This window comes from Rattus norvegicus, chromosome 6 (assembly GCF_021556685.1).
Source record: "Rattus norvegicus strain SHRSP/BbbUtx chromosome 6, alternate assembly SHRSP_T2T, whole genome shotgun sequence".
Taxonomy (NCBI): Eukaryota; Metazoa; Chordata; class Mammalia; order Rodentia; family Muridae; genus Rattus; species Rattus norvegicus.
Window position 1 is genome coordinate 11906501 of NC_141539.1, and position 18601 is coordinate 11925101.

The 18601-nt window shown below is 44.5% G+C and overlaps 1 protein-coding gene across 7 annotated transcripts in view; it reads left to right on the forward strand.

Moving 5' to 3' along the window:
- Lhcgr (luteinizing hormone/choriogonadotropin receptor) overlaps nucleotides 1-18601 on the forward strand; it is a 65793-nt gene that overhangs the window by 14628 nt on the left and 32564 nt on the right. For 4 of the 7 annotated variants that reach the window (XM_087552325.1, NM_012978.3, NM_001433211.1 and 1 more), the window contains 6 exon segments: nucleotides 4070-4141; nucleotides 6334-6408; nucleotides 8988-9062; nucleotides 11234-11308; nucleotides 11397-11474; nucleotides 18433-18501. In XM_087552325.1, the coding sequence (XP_087408451.1) occupies nucleotides 4070-4141; nucleotides 6334-6408; nucleotides 8988-9062; nucleotides 11234-11308; nucleotides 11397-11474; nucleotides 18433-18501 (444 nt within the window). 7 annotated transcript variants of the gene reach the window in all.

Consider the following 18601-nt stretch of genomic DNA (forward strand, 5'->3'; position numbering starts at 1 on the left):
GTGAGAGTAAGATTGTTAGACTTGTTTGCAAAATTGTTCCTATTTCTAAAAATTCCTGGCACCAAGGAATGAATAATCGAGACATCCCATCAAAAGAGGAGGCTTTCAAATGGCTTTCAACAAACCCCAGCCAGATTGGAGGAGTAACTCCAACAACAGTGTCAGTCAGGAAGGGACTCAAAGGGAGGCTGTCCGAATGGGTACTAACAAACCGTGGGTGGACAGGAAGAGGAATTCCACCCTCCTACAACAGGGTAGGTTAACTATCGTGACAAGTAATTGACTGCTTCGCAATAGCAAGGAGAGAGGATTTTGAACGCTTCCCAGTTTCCAGCACAAAGAAACGCCTGCCGAGGTGGTGGTTGTACCAATTACTCCATCTGCCCGTTACACGTTGTATCTTTTCAGGAAAATGTCACCGTGCCCCTTAAAACTATTGGTCAATATATTTTTTTAAATTGTTGGTCACTTGTGAAAGCCACTTGAGTGCACAGAAACAGCTGTCACTTGAAGGCAAATCAGAAAAGAAGACATAACATTTGGAATGGAATGTGTGGCAGTGGGAAACCATTTTGAATCTGTTTTGGAGCCACAGGACCGAGCTCCTCATGCTGCTTCCTAGGAGTACATCGGTTGTGAGAGCACCAGGCACCTCCTTGCTTCAGCTCTCTCCTTATCCTCTGGCCCCAGGCCTCTCTCTTGACCTCGTCACAGCCACAAAGCCACCGGCTATTCTCTCCTTCTGGTGGTGGGGACTCCATATTCTCTTCTCAGCTGCCTCTCCTGCTCCACAGAACCCACATCAACTGGAAAATTTCATCTTGCACTTGGGACAGCCAGTGCATGATCTACAGCTCTCTCACTTCAGCCCAACCTTTGCCCCTCAGCCCTCAGCCCTCCATCAATCAAGAGTTCAGGCAACCTCCCTGGTCAAATCTAAACCAAACTGCTCCTGTGGGAACCACAGCGTGCAGCTCCTGTTTGGAAGAGGATGCTGTCTACCCAGAGACTTGGGCTGTGAGCTCCATTTGCATGAATAAACAGCTCTGAAGGGTTCGGCTGAAGCTTTTACGGAAACACTCTCCAAAACATGTTCTGCACTGCATTATCCGCAGCAATAAAGATTCTGGAATCAGAATTTGGCTGTCAGTTTTATTGATGCTGCATGGAGTACAGTAGAATATGGCTTTCTCTTTCGGAAATTTATTGGCATGGCAGTGCAGAGAGCAATAAAACTGTGTTTTTAATCAGTAAGCCAAGCAGACATGATTCCAGGAGAAATATAGGAAGCAAACACACCACAGCAAAAAGCCCTCTCCCTCCACTGCCCCCTGGGTTTCCAAGAGCTCTGATTAAATAATGGTGGGGAAAGGTGCTTGCTGGGATTGTCCTCAAAAATAGAACCAGAGAACCTTGTTTGCATTACTCCTTCTGCGTGCTCTCTAAGAAACTGTTGAGTTAAAGCATTGTTCAGCAATGAAGTTTCTGAAATTCCTCTACCTTACCTGCAAGAAATGAACTGCTGGCGGGTGGCTTTGTGAGAAGAATAGAGAGGGTAGCGTTTTCTCCAAGAGAAGCGAGGTGTGCTGCCCTGCTTCCCAACACAGGGCTGAGGATTCCAAGGCCCACTTCCGGGCAATATTGGCCAGAGGAAAAGGCATTCTAGGTCAGTTGGCTTGGTTGTTGCTGTGGTTGATTTACTCCATCTCTTTGTGACCCAGTGTCTTTTGTTGCCAAAAGGAAGTACTCATAGCACTCCATTGTCCTTCTGTCATGTAGAATAATTAAAGTCACAGGTGGCTCTGTGTAACTCTCACAGCCACTTGTGAAAGCAGCGAGTCCCCTCTGTCACCTGCTGACTGAAGTCTGCTCTCAGAGAGAAGGTGTGTTTTCTTCCTGGTGGCAAGGGCAATTCCTTCTATTCAGAAGACTATATTTCTCACATGAATGCGTTCACTGGATGTGATGGATTGTATATGCTTGGCCAAGAGAGTGGCACTATAAGAAAGTGTGGCCCTGTTGTAGTAGGTATGGCCTTGTTGGAGTAGGTGTGTCACTGTGGTGTGGGCTTTAAGACCCTCATCCTAGCTGCCTGGAAGTCAGTATTCTGCTAGCAGCCTTCAGATGAAGGTGTAGACCTCTCAGCTCCTCCTGAACCATGCCTGCCTGGATGGTGCGATGGACTGAACCTCTGAACCTATAAGCCAGTCCCAGTTAAACATTGTCCTTATAAGAGTTGCCTTGGTCATGGTGTCTGTTCACGGCAGTAAAACCTAAACTAAGATACCTATAATGTCCTGATTCACTTCCTTCAGAGCCTTTGGTCCAGAAGTCTTGAGTCATTGTGAGTACTCAACCAATGTTGAGTATTGACTCTTTCCTTGAAGAAGCATGTCCTAAGCTATCTCAATGCTCACACACCACTTGGCACTGGTTTTGCTATGGCTGACTGTTAATCTTTTCTCAATTCTTAAGTCCTACAAGTTTTTGGGACAACTGTAAGAATACTTACGTAGTGGCTTTGAGTGTCTGAAGGAAACCCTCTCATAAATACTCCCTCAAACAACATGAAATGGCCATGAATTAATCATAGGAGGAAAATGATTAGTTCAGACACTGGAATCAGCTGCATGCAGAAAGTGACGACAATTAAGAAAGATCTTCTGAGTGACATGGAAACACTATCATTCAGTATCATTCAGCTTTCTCTCTCCTCACATGCTTTCTGACTGGCATTTGCCAACTTATTTTCTCACAACTCCCAATAGCTTCTTGCTCATTTTCAAAACCAAGCCAAGATCACTTCAGAACTATTGGTAACTATTTACTTGGTGTCCTGCCCTAGCTTGATGAAATCTCTCTAGAACATTTGAGAGAATTGTTATTCCAGTTGTATTAATGAAGAAAACTGAAACAGAGCTGGGGGAAGAATTGAGGGCCCAAAGGGCATAGGAACTCTACAGGAAGACCAACAGTGTCAACTCACCTGGACCCTTGGGCTCTCAGAGACTGAACCACCAACCAAAGAGCATGCCGTAACCGGACCTAGACCCCCTGGACATGTGTAGAAGATGTGCATCTAGGTCTTCATGTGGGTCCCCTAACAACTGGAGCAGGGGCTGTCCATAGAGCTGTTGTCTATCTTTAGAGTACGGTCCCCTAACTGGGCTGCCTTGTCTGGCCTCAATGGGAGAGGATGTGCCTATCCCTGATGTGCCAGGGTGGGGGATACCCAGGGAGGGGCTTCCAACCTCTCAGAGGACAAGGGGAGGGAGGTGGGGAATAGGAGCTGTGTAAAGGGGAAGACTTGGAGGGGTCAGCAATCAGGATGTAAAATGAATAAATAAGTTAATTAATTAAAAAAGAATGACACCTGAATAAATAACTTAATTAATTAAAAAAGAATGATACCTGGCATAATCTCCTACTGATATAAGTTCTATTAAACCAGAATCTAGTTATTAATCTTATAGTGGCGAGCACACACAAATGCACACACAAAAAATACAATACACACACATACAAACTACACACAAAATACACACTACATGCACACACTGCACACCCATTCTACACTCACACATCATACACACACTACATACGCATACCATACACACACACTATAAGCACATATACACTACATGCACATACCATACACATACAACACATACACTTACACACTGTACACATATAACACACACATATACATTATACATATGTATACTATACATACAACATGCACATACTAAACATACATACACTATACACACACTGCACACACATACATACTACACACACTGCACACACATACATACTACACACACTACACACACATACTACATGCATACACTACACACACACACTACACACACATACTACATGCATACACTACACACACACTACACACACATACTACATGCATACACTACACACACACTACACACACATACTACATGCATACACTACACACACACACACACACACACACACACACACACACACATTCATGAACTTGGAAAACAGCCAGTCCTAACCCTTAAGCTTTTACCTTTTCCTTTTTCTTTTCCAGATCTCTCACCTATCTCCCTGTCAAAGTAATTCCATCACAAGCTTTCAGGGGACTTAATGAGGTCGTAAAAATGTAAGTAAGATACTTCATATCAAAAGCCATTTATAATTGAAACAATGAATTTTTTTCTAAGAGAAAATGTAGTTGCAAGGGGATAATTTTTTTAGGAGAGAAACTGTGTTTAGAAAATCCAACTATCTTTATCTTTATAATACAAATAATATCTAGCAGCCTTGGAAGAAATGGTATGATTTTCAAGAGTCATTAAAATCCAGATAATTAACCTTGCTTCAAAGAATTGAATACGTTTTGATAAGTGATGATATTCTTTTTAAGTAGAAAAGAGATAGATTTCAATCATAAAAGTTCCTCTCTGCTACAGCAGCTATTCCCTAATGTCACTCCTTTTTGATAATTCCCGCATTGATGAAAACATGTTAGAAGTTTATTGTGCATCATAAGATAATCATTGTATCTAAAATAGAGTACGTGCAGGACAAAAGCACAGTATTTCTAGCTGTGCTGATGAAAAGCATGAACCAAAAGCAGGAAGCGGCCCCATGATGCTTTATGATCTCCTGTTCCTCTGAGGGCCTCTTGTTCCTGGGTCTCAGCTTCTAGAGCCTCAGAGACCTCATATTCAGAGAGAAGCCTCTCTAGGAAAGAGAATGCTGTCTCATCCCCATTAACATTAGCCTGAGCCAAACTGGCTCAGCTGCTGGCTTATTCTTCCCCAACAGCCATCACTAAACTATCCCAAGTGATGGTTAGAGCAAATTCATATGCCCTAGAAAGACTGTATTGACCGCCTTGGCTCTGCAGGGAACGTCTGCTGTTGCTTAAGGTATTAGCAAGCGATGATAGCATTGAAAATATTATTAGTATCAAGAGAACTTCCTGCTCTGGCTGAGGAGTGGAGTTCAGTTCCCAGCATCCACGTTCTGTGACTGCCTGTAACTCCAGCTCCAGGGAGTCGGGGGTGGGGGACCCGATGCCATCTTCTGGCCGCTGAGGGTATCGTCACACACATTCACAGAGAGAAATACACATGCCACATAAAATAAATCTTAAAAACTCTAAGTGTTGAATAACAGCATGGTTACAGGAAACTCACTGTGGGTTTGTGTGTGAGCTCTTCTGCTTTGAAATCTAGATGTTGAGGGTTTGTAACTTTCAATGCATTGAGAGCTCCTACCAAAGGCAGGCGCAGTTAAATAAGCAAACTATGAGGTACGGATGAGATGAAACAGCCCAGGAGCTATCCAGTAGAATGTCGTTGCCTTAGGCACTGCCTTCTGTGAGCTAAAGCTCTCGTGGAGTCTGAGCATTAACCTTAGGAATACCCAAACCCACACTTGTGGGTTAGAGACTTTTTTTCTCAGCTGCCAGCAAATGGCAGCTATTGTGGGGATTTTGACATTACCACCATGCCTGGGCTCGATCTAGGCCAAAACCAATTCATTTGCTTTTGTGCCTTTCTTAAGAAATAAATTAAACCAGTAGTTCACTTGCACCCTTCTTCATTCAATCTGTAGCTATGTGCCGGGCAATATGAAGCCACTAGGTACTCAGATGAGAATAGAAGGGATTCCTAGTCATAACTTTGTTGACAGACTGTGACACTAGAGGAAAAGGATGCTCAGAATCTATAGCGTGATTCGACCATCCGTGCTATAACTACCTTGAAAGAGCCTCAGAAATGGGTTTTGAGACATCAAGAGTTAAATTATAGAACAGCTAATTCAATCCAAATTAAAGCCTCACTGAAGTGATGCGTGGGTACCTCAGAGATCTCAACTGTAGCCTGGCACTGTCACGTAATTAGCATATTGCTTTCCAGAGCTGTCAAGCAAGGGAACCTGAGCAGACATTTTTTAAAGGTCCTATGCACTTCCAACAGCGGATGGTTCAGAGTCAGACAAGCAAGAGAACAGGCTTCTATATAAATGGGGGGACGGAAACTTATATTTCAATTGCATTGGAGTTATAGATATCATATATTATATATATATATATATCTCCTACAGAGAAACAGAGAAACATTAGCCTTTAATGATGTAGGGATAAATTCTGCAATTCTGGTTCTTCTCAGAAGACACAGAGTCTCTCTCTCTCTCTCTCTCTCTCTCTCTCTCTCTCTCTCTCACACACACACACACACACACACAGAGAGAGAGAGAGAGAGAGAGAGAGAGAGAGAGAGAGATCATTATCACAAGGACATGTTTGTGTCTCTCATTTGTACTTTTTTTCCTCTTCCCTAGTGAAATCTCTCAGAGTGATTCCCTGGAAAGGATAGAAGCTAATGCCTTTGACAACCTCCTCAATTTGTCTGAACTGTAAGCATCAGCTAACGGATAGCTTATTGCTGTACACTATTACCCTGGCTGCTGGGAGCCCACTTGGTATTTGTGTTCAAGCATCCAATGCTAGGAATCCAAGAGGCAAAGACTACAACAATTACTAGGTCTGGGCAGGCACTAATCTCTCTCACTGCAGTGGCCTGAAAGTTGCCATGGTGACAACTGCTTCTCCCTAGGAACTGTGTAAACTCTGAAACATCAACAACACAATGCTGGAAATTAAAATTGACATTGTGAAGTCCTACCAAGTAGCTCTTGCCTCATGGGGGTTGGGGGAGGGGTATAGAATACTTGGAGTAGGTGGGAAGTTAAAAGGAGTTTAGAGATCTTAAGTTGGCTCATTGGGATCTGTTCAGGCGCAGTCATTCTTTTAAGTAAGTGCTTCGTTAATAGTAACCATGACAAGCCTTGTGTTAAGCCTGTGAACATTGGGCTAATTAGGTTTTATTAGTGTTATTATTGTTAGAGTTAGTCTTAAAAGTACACATTTCCAATGATCATACACAGACATGCCCAACTCAAAAAGAGATGAGAGATGAATGGCTCAGTTCAGCTTCCAAGTGATAAACCTATATTAACTCACTTGCCCGATATCCTACAGCAGGCTAGTTTCAGAGCTGGACTAGACACTAGGTCACATGACTTACACACCAGGCTTCTTATGCTACCACAGAGGGCTCCCACCAGGGCTTCCTGCAGGACCCTCAAATTCCCCTGTAGGCAAGTCAAAAGGAAGGGAAGGGACATACATCAATACTTGTACACTCTTGTGCTTGGCATTTCCTCTAGGTTGTATCACTACTGCCATGGCTGCCCAGAATAGTTAGACAGTTACCATTTTGTCCAGAGAATGGAATGGAAAGTATGTGGATACTTTAGACGCATACTTGTCTGGGTTGGGACTGAACTCCAGCGCCGTCTTTCTCCAAAACTTGTGTGTTTTCCATTACACCAGAAGGACTCCATCAATGGTCCAGTGAGTAACTATCTAAGCAGATTAATTGATAAGCACACAAGCACCTACTCTATTGCCTGCCTTGGCCTAAGAGCTGCTAGAGCACAGAGAGGCTGAATACAAATATCCACAAGGACATGACAGCACAGCCAGAGAATTGAGAGCAATCCATCAAACAAACATAGAAAAAGCCAAGCAATGGATATCTAAATTCCAAAGAAATTGTCTGGACTTACTGTGTCTTGTGCATAGGGTTCATCCTTTGGTGGATGGCTGTACAATCCCAGACCTGAGATTCTGCAGCATTAACAGGCTTCCCAGATAGTGCTGCAGCAGTATCAGGACAGCAAGTGATAAACAAAGTAAGACATCAACTGAAAGAAAAATGACGCCTTCTCCCAGGGAAGTTTGTGCGCTTCTAAACGAGGCCCTGAGACTTGCATGCTGGCTTCATGCAGTCTCTGTGCTTTGTTCACGGTGGTACCCTGCATAGCTAGGGCAGTGCTTGACAGGAATAGACAATAAATATTGATAGAATGTGTGACTGTATGAGTAAATCTTCTATGGTTAGACCTCAAGGGATTTTTATGAGGGGACAATCCCTGCCCCTCGCTTGTCTGATGCATGCTTGATTCAGTTATTAGAAGAATCAATACCGCAGAATAACTCACATCTAAAGATTACAACCGTATGTCCATGGTCCAGGTGTCAACAGTCACTGTAGTATGGTAGAATGAACATTATTCTTGGAATCAGAAAAACTAGATCCTGTTCAAGCCCTGTTACTCTTCAACTGAATGATGAGAAAAGCCATTCACCATTAACATTGGCAGAGACTTTAGTGTAAACCAGTCACATTTATTCCCCAGAACACTATTCATGGATTATTATAAAGGAAACCAGAAGGGAGAAAAATAAACCAGTGGAGGGTTGTAAGAGTAATGTGGGAGGGTATCACCACCCCCCTCCCACCACCCACCAGTCACCACCCACCACCCACCACCCACCACCCACCACTACCATCATCTAAGAAGGGCACACTAACTCAGGGAAGCTAGGAGGATGGGAATCGTACATAGATAATCATCTATAGAATGTGCATAAGATTCCAGAAATCTGAATCCCAAGGCATATGTCCTGTGCTACTCTGGATGTGTGTCTATCTGGATAACTTCCCAGTATGCTTACCAACTCAGTATGAACTGACCTGATTTGCCTCCGACGGGCTGTATCTATTTGTTCATTCTCCTGGGAACATCACTTCCTATCATGCCCAGTGTGCAGGCTCCATAGCGGGCAAGCTCTACTTGGCCAGGAGCCCTGGACCTTGGTGTTATCTGGTGTGTAGGAGCAGAAGTAGAGATACGCACAGATAAACTCCCAGCTAAGATGCCTACACCTGTCGTTTTGGAAGGGAGGACACAGCTTCTTGGAAATAGCTGGCAGGAGCCTCAGGACACCCCAGAATTCCAGGAACTTGTGTTAGGCATTGAAAGTACTTGATGTCATTGGTGGGATTTTAGTCAAGAATGCCTGGTGGCCAGTGTCATGCATCCCAACATTACTAAACTACTGCCCATTCCCCCTTCTCTCTTCACAGACTGATCCAGAACACCAAAAACCTGCTATACATTGAACCTGGTGCTTTTACAAACCTCCCTCGGTTAAAATACCTGTGAGAAAATGTTCCTTTATAAACATAGGGAAAATGGGTTATCTATGAAGTTGAAAGTGATCGAAATGTCAAAAGACATTTGGGGAGTTTGTTTTTAAGATCTTGCTTCAACTTTTTTATTCTGTGTAATATGTGTGTCTGAGTGTGGGTTTGTACACAAGTGGAGTGTCCACGATGGGCACAGAGGACATAGGATGCTCTGAAGCTTGAATTACAGGCAGTTGTGAGCTGCTGTGTGGGTGCTGGGAACTAAACTCTGGTCACCTGGAAGAACAGCGGGCATTATTAACGACTCTCCACTGAGCCATCTCTACAGCGCCCTGAACAAGGTTTTTGACCAATAGCCAACTTCTGGTTTAAATTTAGTCAGTATTTCTTGTATTTACTATTCTGGGAGTTTTTACACACATATAAGGGGCTCCCCACATTCCCTCTGCCCAGGACACCAGAGGAGAGCATTTCTCCTTTGCAGTGAGTTTCAGAATTGTAAATGGGAGTGGGGGATTCACAACATGTCAGAAAGGACCAAGGAGAACTTCTAAGGTGAGTGGTAGCGAGCAAAGCTGGGGAAGCAATTCCGATTTGGTTTCCCCCACTGCACAAGAGAGTCTCCTCTCTTTCTTCTCATCAGTTCATTCATTCATCAAGGGAAAACTTTCTAGGTGGTGCCTGAGGTAGGCACTGTACCATGTAAACTCAATCTTTATTTTCTGTTTCCCATTAATTCCTACCAAGGCTACTGGCTAGCACAACAAATCATGTCCCACCATTATCCAACAGCAACCCGTCCTAGCAGCAGTGCAAGATACCCAAAATTCCCTACAGTCTTCGCTGTGTTGGTGATGGATCTTCCCCCATAACAAGTCACCCCTACCACACAAAAAAGTTTACATCCTCCTAACAGAGTCTCTCTTCTCTCTACTTCGTAATAAACTGCGTTTCAGGAGTCCCCAGGGGAGTACCACCTCCACCACTATCCAAATGAAAAACCAAAGGAAAGCAGAGGATGAGGAAGGGGCCTGTCTGTTATGACGCACACAGTCAGTCTTGTTCCAAGGAGCCATACAGAAGCTGTAGATAGATGTGGTGTAGTTCTCTCTATGAATAGTTGTAAACCCAAGGTATTTCCCAACCTCCAAGGTTGGGCACATAAGCATCTACCACTTTAGAAGTCATTATGTATAACCCAGGCCCAAATTTGACCAGCACAGCCTCTTATTAGCCCATTGACTTTCTTAACTAGCACTTTAGCCAAAAATGTAGGATTCCCCAATTCAAGTCCACACTACAGTCTGAATCTCCTGCTAACCCTAGTGTAGACAAGGCATGAATTTATTCCGAATGCCTTTATCCCTGTAGCATATTCATTCATATGAATTAATAGAAACATGGAAATGAAAGGGATGGAGAGAAGCCCGCTGGGTGTCATTGTCATCAGAGGGCCAAGCAGCTCCTATCAGTTGTCTGGAGCCCATGTCTACTGGGCTTAAAACTCCACTGGTAGAAGTCCAGATGCCTGCATGCCTCTGAAGGAGTCTCATTTTTATAATGAAGTATCCTTCAATTTCATCTGTCTTGTGAGCTGCTCTCTTCTTTAGAGGTTAAGTAAAAAGCAGGAGCCTTGAGTGTCTCCAACCACAAAAGGAATGTTCAATGGTTTCAATGAGATACTAGGAAGAACTTCCTGAACCACAAGTAGCTAAGTAAAGTTTCTAATAATGAAGGGTATAGGTTTCTCAAAATGTTAATCTTCCTGCAAAGTTCAAGTTAAAGCCTGCTCCAAAAGGAGAAGGTTCCTTTCTGGAACTATCAATAATATGGATCTAGTACAGTAGTTATCAGGAGAAAATGGGCTGCAATCCAACAGGAAAATGCAGTGGTTTTAAAGGAAAGATGAGCTGGAAATGCAAAGGCAAAAGACCCAGACCATGGTCTCATCCCTAAATGTCTAAACAGGAACCCTTATGGGAACTTCTCCTAGCAATGGAGCCTTTTCAAGTCTGACAGTCTTCCTCACCTAAAAGTGTAACTCATAAAGTCAAACTCAATATTTTAAAGTTTAATGTGAAAGCGGTGTTTGCAGAGCGCCTTCCTCCTCGCTTTCATATTTATAACATAATGATAATTGCTTATACTCTCTGCCCACATCACCACCCTGCCCTGAATCAAAGGAGCATCTGTAACACAGGCATCCGAACCCTTCCAGATGTTACGAAGATCTCCTCCTCTGAATTTAATTTCATTCTGTAAGTATCAGGCTGATTGCTATGCATAACCATTTCCTATTTGCAGCTAAAATTTAGAAAGTAAATATTTCTCATTTCTTTCCCCTAGGGAAATCTGTGATAACTTACACATAACCACCATACCCGGGAATGCTTTCCAAGGGATGAATAACGAGTCTGTCACACTGTGAGTACAGCCTCTGGAGTCCTGCTCAGCCACACAGCCTGCTGCAACCCTCACTGCTAGTCTGAGGTCAGCGCTAGGCTCTGTGTTTCACTGCATCCCTTAGTCTCTGAGCATTTACCCTAGACTGCCAACTGAGGAAGGAGTTGTATGGGACAGCTGCAGGGCCATATGCTAACATAGCAACAGACTGCTGGGTCCTGAGGGTGGGCAGCATTGACCTCCTGTGGGTGATATTCTTCCGGCACCAGGCTAATTCTTTGAGGCTGGACCTTTATTCAAAGATTAAAACTCTCAGCAATTTCGACGTAAACATAATCAGGAACTGAGAGTTACCGCTCATAAGTATGCAAGTATGATGGAGATGGAGTCAAACAGGAGCGGGAGGGTGGAGACGTTCAAGACGTGATGGGACAGTCCCTGGGGAGCCGTGAGCTCCCAGAACATTCCCACAGAACAGCATTCTGCGAGTATGCAAAACAGCTGCATAGTATTGGTTCCGCAGAGCCATTACCTGATGTTGGCTGTGATTTTAAGAGGAACAGTGCACACGGCTGGGGTGTAATTGCCCCTCCTCTGAAGCTAATGGGGACTCCTGGGATCCATTCCTCCCAGAGTGCCCGTGAGCCATTGTGCTCCATGTCCCTCCCTGTTCTTGGCCCTTCATCTCAAAGGGGTGTGATTAGTCATTTGCCCGGCACTTGTTCTCCGTTGAATGGACCCTTGTGTAAGTGAAGGGTCATGTGGAGCACCCCGCTGGACAAAAGGTATTACACTTGCTGAGGAAAGCCTTATTTTCCCAGCTATAAAGTTCAACTGCTTAATTAGAAAATAATGAAAGCAAGCCTTCTCTTTTCATTAGTAGCTGGATTTGTGATTTTGCTCTTGATGGAACCGGTCTGGCCCACCCCCACCCAAATCTTTACCAACCGTGAGCTCATTTAGTGAAAACAAAACGCTTCACATGGTACAGGAAAAGCTCTGAGGGGCTAAGGTTCAAACTATGCATTACGTGCGTATGTCCCTTCACAGCCACTGTGGCTTTTCATTAGGTCTCAAGAGGCCACCCCATCATGTTCCAACCCACCCAACCCGCCCCCAGTGAGCAGAAATTAGCTGTGCAACTTTGTAAATATTCTGGATGATGATGGATTCAGCCAATCACACAAAACAAACAACAAACAACCTTGATCGCCACTTGAACTCCTCGGGTCAGGGGAAGGTCATGCCAATTGCCTTTGCTAAGACCCTGTAAAATGTGACAAGATTTATGGCTGCACCTACGACAAACCACAGTGTAAAGGCAAGTGGGTATGGTGCCTCAAGGTTAGTCCCAGCTCCAAATATAGCCAACAAAACCATGTCAGTCTGGTTAGGCTTCCAAAGCCTGGGTCCCGTGTCTGTTCAGTGGGATTACTGATGCCTCTTTTCACAGATCTAATCACGCTCGCACTGTGTCAACCACATAGTTATCACAATTGCCGCAATTACCCACAATTAACAACTAAAACTAACAACCCAGAGCAAGTCAGTTGGTGAGAGCATCCCCAACAGTTCACCACATTTTAAATGTTTGGGTTTTGTTAATGCTGTTCTAGTTTGATTTTCTGTTGCTGTGATAAAGCACTCTGAACAAAAGCAATTTGGGGAAGAAAGGTTTATTTTCTTACACTTCTGGGTCTCAATCAATTACTAAGGAAACTCAGAGCAGGATCAGAAACCATGGAGGAGTGCAGTGTGCTGGCTTTTCTCTGGCTCACTCCCAGGCCTGTGCCCCACTAGCTTTCTTATAGCCCAGGCCTAGGGATGGTGCTGCCAAAGATGGGCTTTGCCCTACCATATCAATCATCAGTCAAGACAATGCCCATAAACATGCTCGCCAACAGATCTGATCTAGACAATTCCTCAGTTGAGTTTTTTCCCTTCCTGGGTATTCCATTTTTCCTTCTACTGCTGTGAAGACCAGAACTCAGGAAGGAAGAAGTTTGACTTATCCCAATCACAGTCAATCTATGAGGAAGTCAGGGCAGAAACTCAACCAGGAATAGAGGCAGCAACCCGGAAGAAATAGACTATTTTTTTTTAGCTTAGAATTTTGTTTATGCACTCCTCTCCCACTCCTCCTCTCCTCCCTGGGAGGTCCCTCTGTTTTGTTCTGTTCTGTTCTACTCTGGATCCCTCAAGAAGTTCAGGCGAGCTGTCTGAATTCATCTGCCTGCTTTGCTGTGACTAGAGTCAGCCCAAATATTGCCACAGGAGCACTGAGAGGGCCCTGTTATAAACCAAGCAGTACATCTCGTCACACTGTCTCCTGGCCACTGCGTAAGGATGGGTCTATCACATGCACTTTCTCCCTGATCTTCCCAAGTCAACTGTGTTGGGATTCTTGGGTTGTGACATGCCATTGGCCAAACCTTTCAGTACCTGTTGCTTCTTAAGAATTACAAAGAGAATTACACAATGATTATTTGTACATGCCCTCATTTTCCTATACTTACTAAACAACATTTCTATTTTTAAAGGGACTCCTTTGCTGCCGTCTTTTCTCCTGAATGCTCTCTCTTGTTCTCTCTGTCTGTTTTTGAGTATTACTTGGAATGTGGATTTCTCAAAACTGTATCTGCCACATTAGAATCCATTACTGTCATCTTTCTTTATGAAACCTGCCATTTTCTTTAACATGGCATATGGTAAAGTCACGTAAGTTGACATGCACTTGACTGCGGTAGGGGCACATGCAAACAGCTCAGGCCTGCTGAAAGACTGGCAGCTCAGGCAGCTCAGAGCCTGGGAGCCCCATAGAAACTGAGGACCCAGATTATTCAAATCAGGTTCACAGCAGCACATATGAGTCAGACGGCAGCAGTTACCCACACAGCCCCTGCCAGGATGTGTGCTTTGCCCACAGTGACTTATTTAGCTAAAAGAACACAGGCCATGTAGGAGACAAAGGGTAAGTGTGGTGTCCCTCTTCTGTAGGATGCTCTTCCGATGCTCACTTAGTTTAATAGAAAGGCAGTAGGGAGAGAAGGAGGAAGACAGAAAGAAAAAAGAAAGCGCTGTGTTCATGTCTTCCACTGGCAAGCAAAGACCTAAATTGCCAGACATTGTTTTTCCACAAACATAATCTCTCCTCTTTGAAATCAACCAAAAGCTAGGCGGCTACATGATCCAAGAGAATGTCTAACATTGTTAATACAAGCCCAGAAGCACTGTGCAGAACCCCAGAATTATTCAAAGGGAAGGCAACATTCAAAAGTACAGTATCATCTGTGATTAATGTCTAACTCCTGAATCTTGCTTGGAATGAAAAGATGTCATCCTCTCTGTTTGATTTGCAATTACGGATATCTAAACAGAGAATCTAGACAATGCCTTCAATTGTGGGTCTGCAGCTCTGACAGAGAAGCAAGGGGACCTTTGTCTCATCTCTGTGCCAAAGAAGCCCCCCTCCTTTCGTTCTGACACCATGAGTTTTGGGAGGGAAGACAATATCTGAAGTAACACTCCAGATGTTTTCAAAGGCTTTGAAGGGGCTATGTGAGCCTGACAGCATGAGGCCTCCCCCTCATGTCCACAAATTCTCCAAACCAAGGGAGATCTTCTTTTATTCAGGGCAAGACAGCATTCTCCATTGTGTACTGCTGAACACAGTACACTGAGAACAGAGCATTTGCCTCTGAAAGGGAAGCAGGGAGCTACTGTCCAGAAAATTCCAACAAGCGTGACCCAGACTATTCAAATATAAAAACAAGAGATGTAAGACAGCAGCTCCAACAGAGGGGCACTACGGCCAATGCAGTCGGTGCACTGGGGAGACGGCCCAGGCCGCTGACCAGGCCTGCTCTGCAGAACCAGAACCAGAAAGGCCCCACTACAATGGAGGGAAGTAACAACTCATTTAAACATGGGCCTAGAATTCAGAGAAATCCTGTCCAACTCTTGTGAAGGGAGCCCTTTCTTTCTCTCCATTCAGGGAGCTGGAGACCACAGCATTGGTTGAGTTTCAGAGTCTACTTCTAAGTGATTGATACATGTTTACTCATGACAGCTTAAAAAGGATGATACTGTTATTACCATCCCAATTGTTGGATGAAGAAACTGAGGCATGAAAGGTTAAATAACTTATCCAAAGTAATTCAGCCTTAAAGAAGCAGAGTGGTATTGGAGCCCACGAAGCCACATGTACAGCACTGGCTTTATGAGGCCAGAAAGAAGGGACACTATCCTAACATAAGCACAGAAGCACTGTGCAGCACCCCAGAATTATTCAAAGGGGACGGCAACATTCGGAAGTACAGTATCATCTGCAGTTAATTTCTCACCCCTGAACCTTACTTGGAATTAAATCAACTGTAGCAACAGTGAAAGCACAAGCTGCAGAGCTGGCCCAGCAGTTGAGGCTGCCCTTCCAGAAGACCAGGGTTCGTTTCTTAGCACTTACATGGCAGCTCACAAACTGTCTGCAACTCTAGTTCCAGGGAATCTGATGCCCTCTTCTGGACTCTGTGGGTACCAGGCACATAGTGTTGTACATAGACAAAATAAAATAATAGAAAAATAAAAATGCTAAAGCTAGGGTCAAGGTAGCAAACAGAGCAAAGAGGAAAGGGTTTCCAGGCAAGTACAAACAGCTTTCTTTGCTAACCCCCTGGGCAGGAATGTTTGTCCTAACCCACCAGAGGTCTAGCTCTACCACTCTGAGTAGAGGAAATGGTGGGAGGACGATACTGTGGACAACATGGTTGACACCAGGGAAAAGGCCCATCACATGTTGATGCACCCTAGGGCAGGGGTTCCCAGTCAGGCAAAGCAGGACTGGGTTACAGGAGCAATGGGACTGAGTCTGAAGCCACACGTACAGCACTGGCTCATGTGAATCAAGTTCACGTGATTCTGTTTAGGTAGATGGCGACCCATGCTTGGACAATGCTGGTCCAGACTCTGAAAACTCAGATTTCAGAACTACTCAGAGGAAACAGAGCTGTGACTCTTTCACTGTACAGCGATATCTGTAAGAACCCCCGCCATGACAGGAGGTTGACAAAGAGCAGTATTCTAAGTATAACACCTTTTAAAAGGTCTTGAGGGATTTAGCTGCCAACAAGGTGAGAGAGCTGTATGTAATTACCCAAAATGACAGGTCTGAAATAGACCTCCCTATCCCTTCATGTTTTGCACTAGAAAATAATAGGGGGAACTACTGGAAAATGGCATCCAACAATCTAATATGGGTCACAGGAGTTCCTGCATGCAACTGTACACAGAAAAGAATCCCGGAAGTCGGGGAAGGCTCTCTTCACCATGGATGCCAAAGCTGGTGGTTTTTATGGTTTAGCTCTTAGCATTCAAGGCTCCTAGTTTGGTGGGAGTTAGTTAACTACAGTATGGTGGGGTTGGGGGTGGGTGTTTGTTAACTACGGTACATTCATTGTACAGGTTATGGAGCATGGCTCGACATTACAATAATGTGCACAATATATACCAATCAGATCAGCGTGATCAGAGTTTCTATTTTATCATTGTTTCTGTGTCGGGGGCCTGTGTGCTCCTTCTTTCCAGTTCTTCATAAAGTGTATAGCAGGGGTTTGACTGTCGGGCTCCTCAGATCTCGCTGAACTCCATCTAATGCACAGGTCACAGGGATTACTTGTAATCTCTAATTTAGATGGCCTGAGTTTCCCACTTACTGCATCATACTTCTGCCTGAGCGCCACCTCTGCTGATTGTCAAAGGCTTGCTGGGAAGAAACAACACATCCACATGCTACAGACATGCACGTGAAGCAGGAAGGCAGACATCTATGTTGCCCTGAATCAGCAGAGACTAGAGAAACCTTAGAGACACTGGAGTGTGTCTGAACCATCTTTCCTTGTGCTTCTTTCTGGCTCTGGCATTTTCTAGCCTGGCTGAAGGGAACAGGCCTCTTATGTCTGTTTGAGCAATGTGTGTGAGTGTGTGAGTGTGTGTGTGTGTGTGTGTGTGTGTGTGTGTGTGTGTGTGTGTAAGAGAGAGAGAGAGAGAAAGAGAGAGAGAGAAAGCAAAAGAGAGAGATTACATGTGAGTGTGTATTTATGTGTGTGTGAGTTTATGTATATGTGTATATGAGTGTATATATGTGTGAGTTTATGTGTGTGTGAGTTTGTGTGTGGGTATGTGTGTGTGTTTCATGTACGGGGGCTGTTTTATAGATGCATATATTTTTATGTAAAATGACAGAACACAAGTTAATAACCATTCATACCCTAAGTGTAGGCCGTATCCTCCAACTCATCCCGCTGGCTCTACTCCACTTCACTCTTTTAAATGCTGGTTGCTCTCAACTGCATTGCTTCCTCTACCTGCTAATGGGGCTTAAAAAACTGTTTGCAGACATTTCGGTTTTGGGGACTATGGAGCCAGTTTGGCATCAACAAAACCATGAGCACACAAACAGAAATAGAGGGTGAGCGGTGACCCAGTGCTGCAGCTTTGCAACCCTTCGAGCCCACAGGACCAGGGATCTACAGAGTGCCTCTGAGCCAGCCTGGCAGCTCAGCCTAGAGCCAGGCCTGCCACCCCCAGCCCACCCCACTGCTCCCAACCCCTACCCTCCATCCCCACCCCCTGCCCTCACCCTGCCCCCAGAAACCATAAACCCGACAATACCAACAGTTGCCTTTCTTATCATAATAATGTAACAGCCATAAGAAGTAAATCAGAACATGGGCGTGTCAGAGCCAGTCAATCACCCAGCACCTAGTAAACATTTTAGAAACTGGTGGTGGTGATGATGGAGGAGCAGTAAGAACAGCTTCATCCCACGCGCCTCCAGAGTCCAGAACGGTGGAGAGACAGCTAGCTGTTGTGAATGCCAGTGGTTATCTTAGCAATAAATGTCACAGGAGGAGAGCGTCTGCTTCCAAAGTGCATTTCTGTCAGCTCCTTCCCATCCCTAAGCCCTCTCTCCTCCCTCCTCCAGAAAACTGTATGGAAATGGATTTGAAGAAGTACAAAGCCATGCATTCAATGGGACGACTCTAATCTCGCTGTAAGTATATGCTGATTTCCCTGGCTCATGAATAACAATGAAGCAGTACTCTGGCTACCAGATCACATTCAATCTTCAGCAACTAACTCTGGGCAAAAAT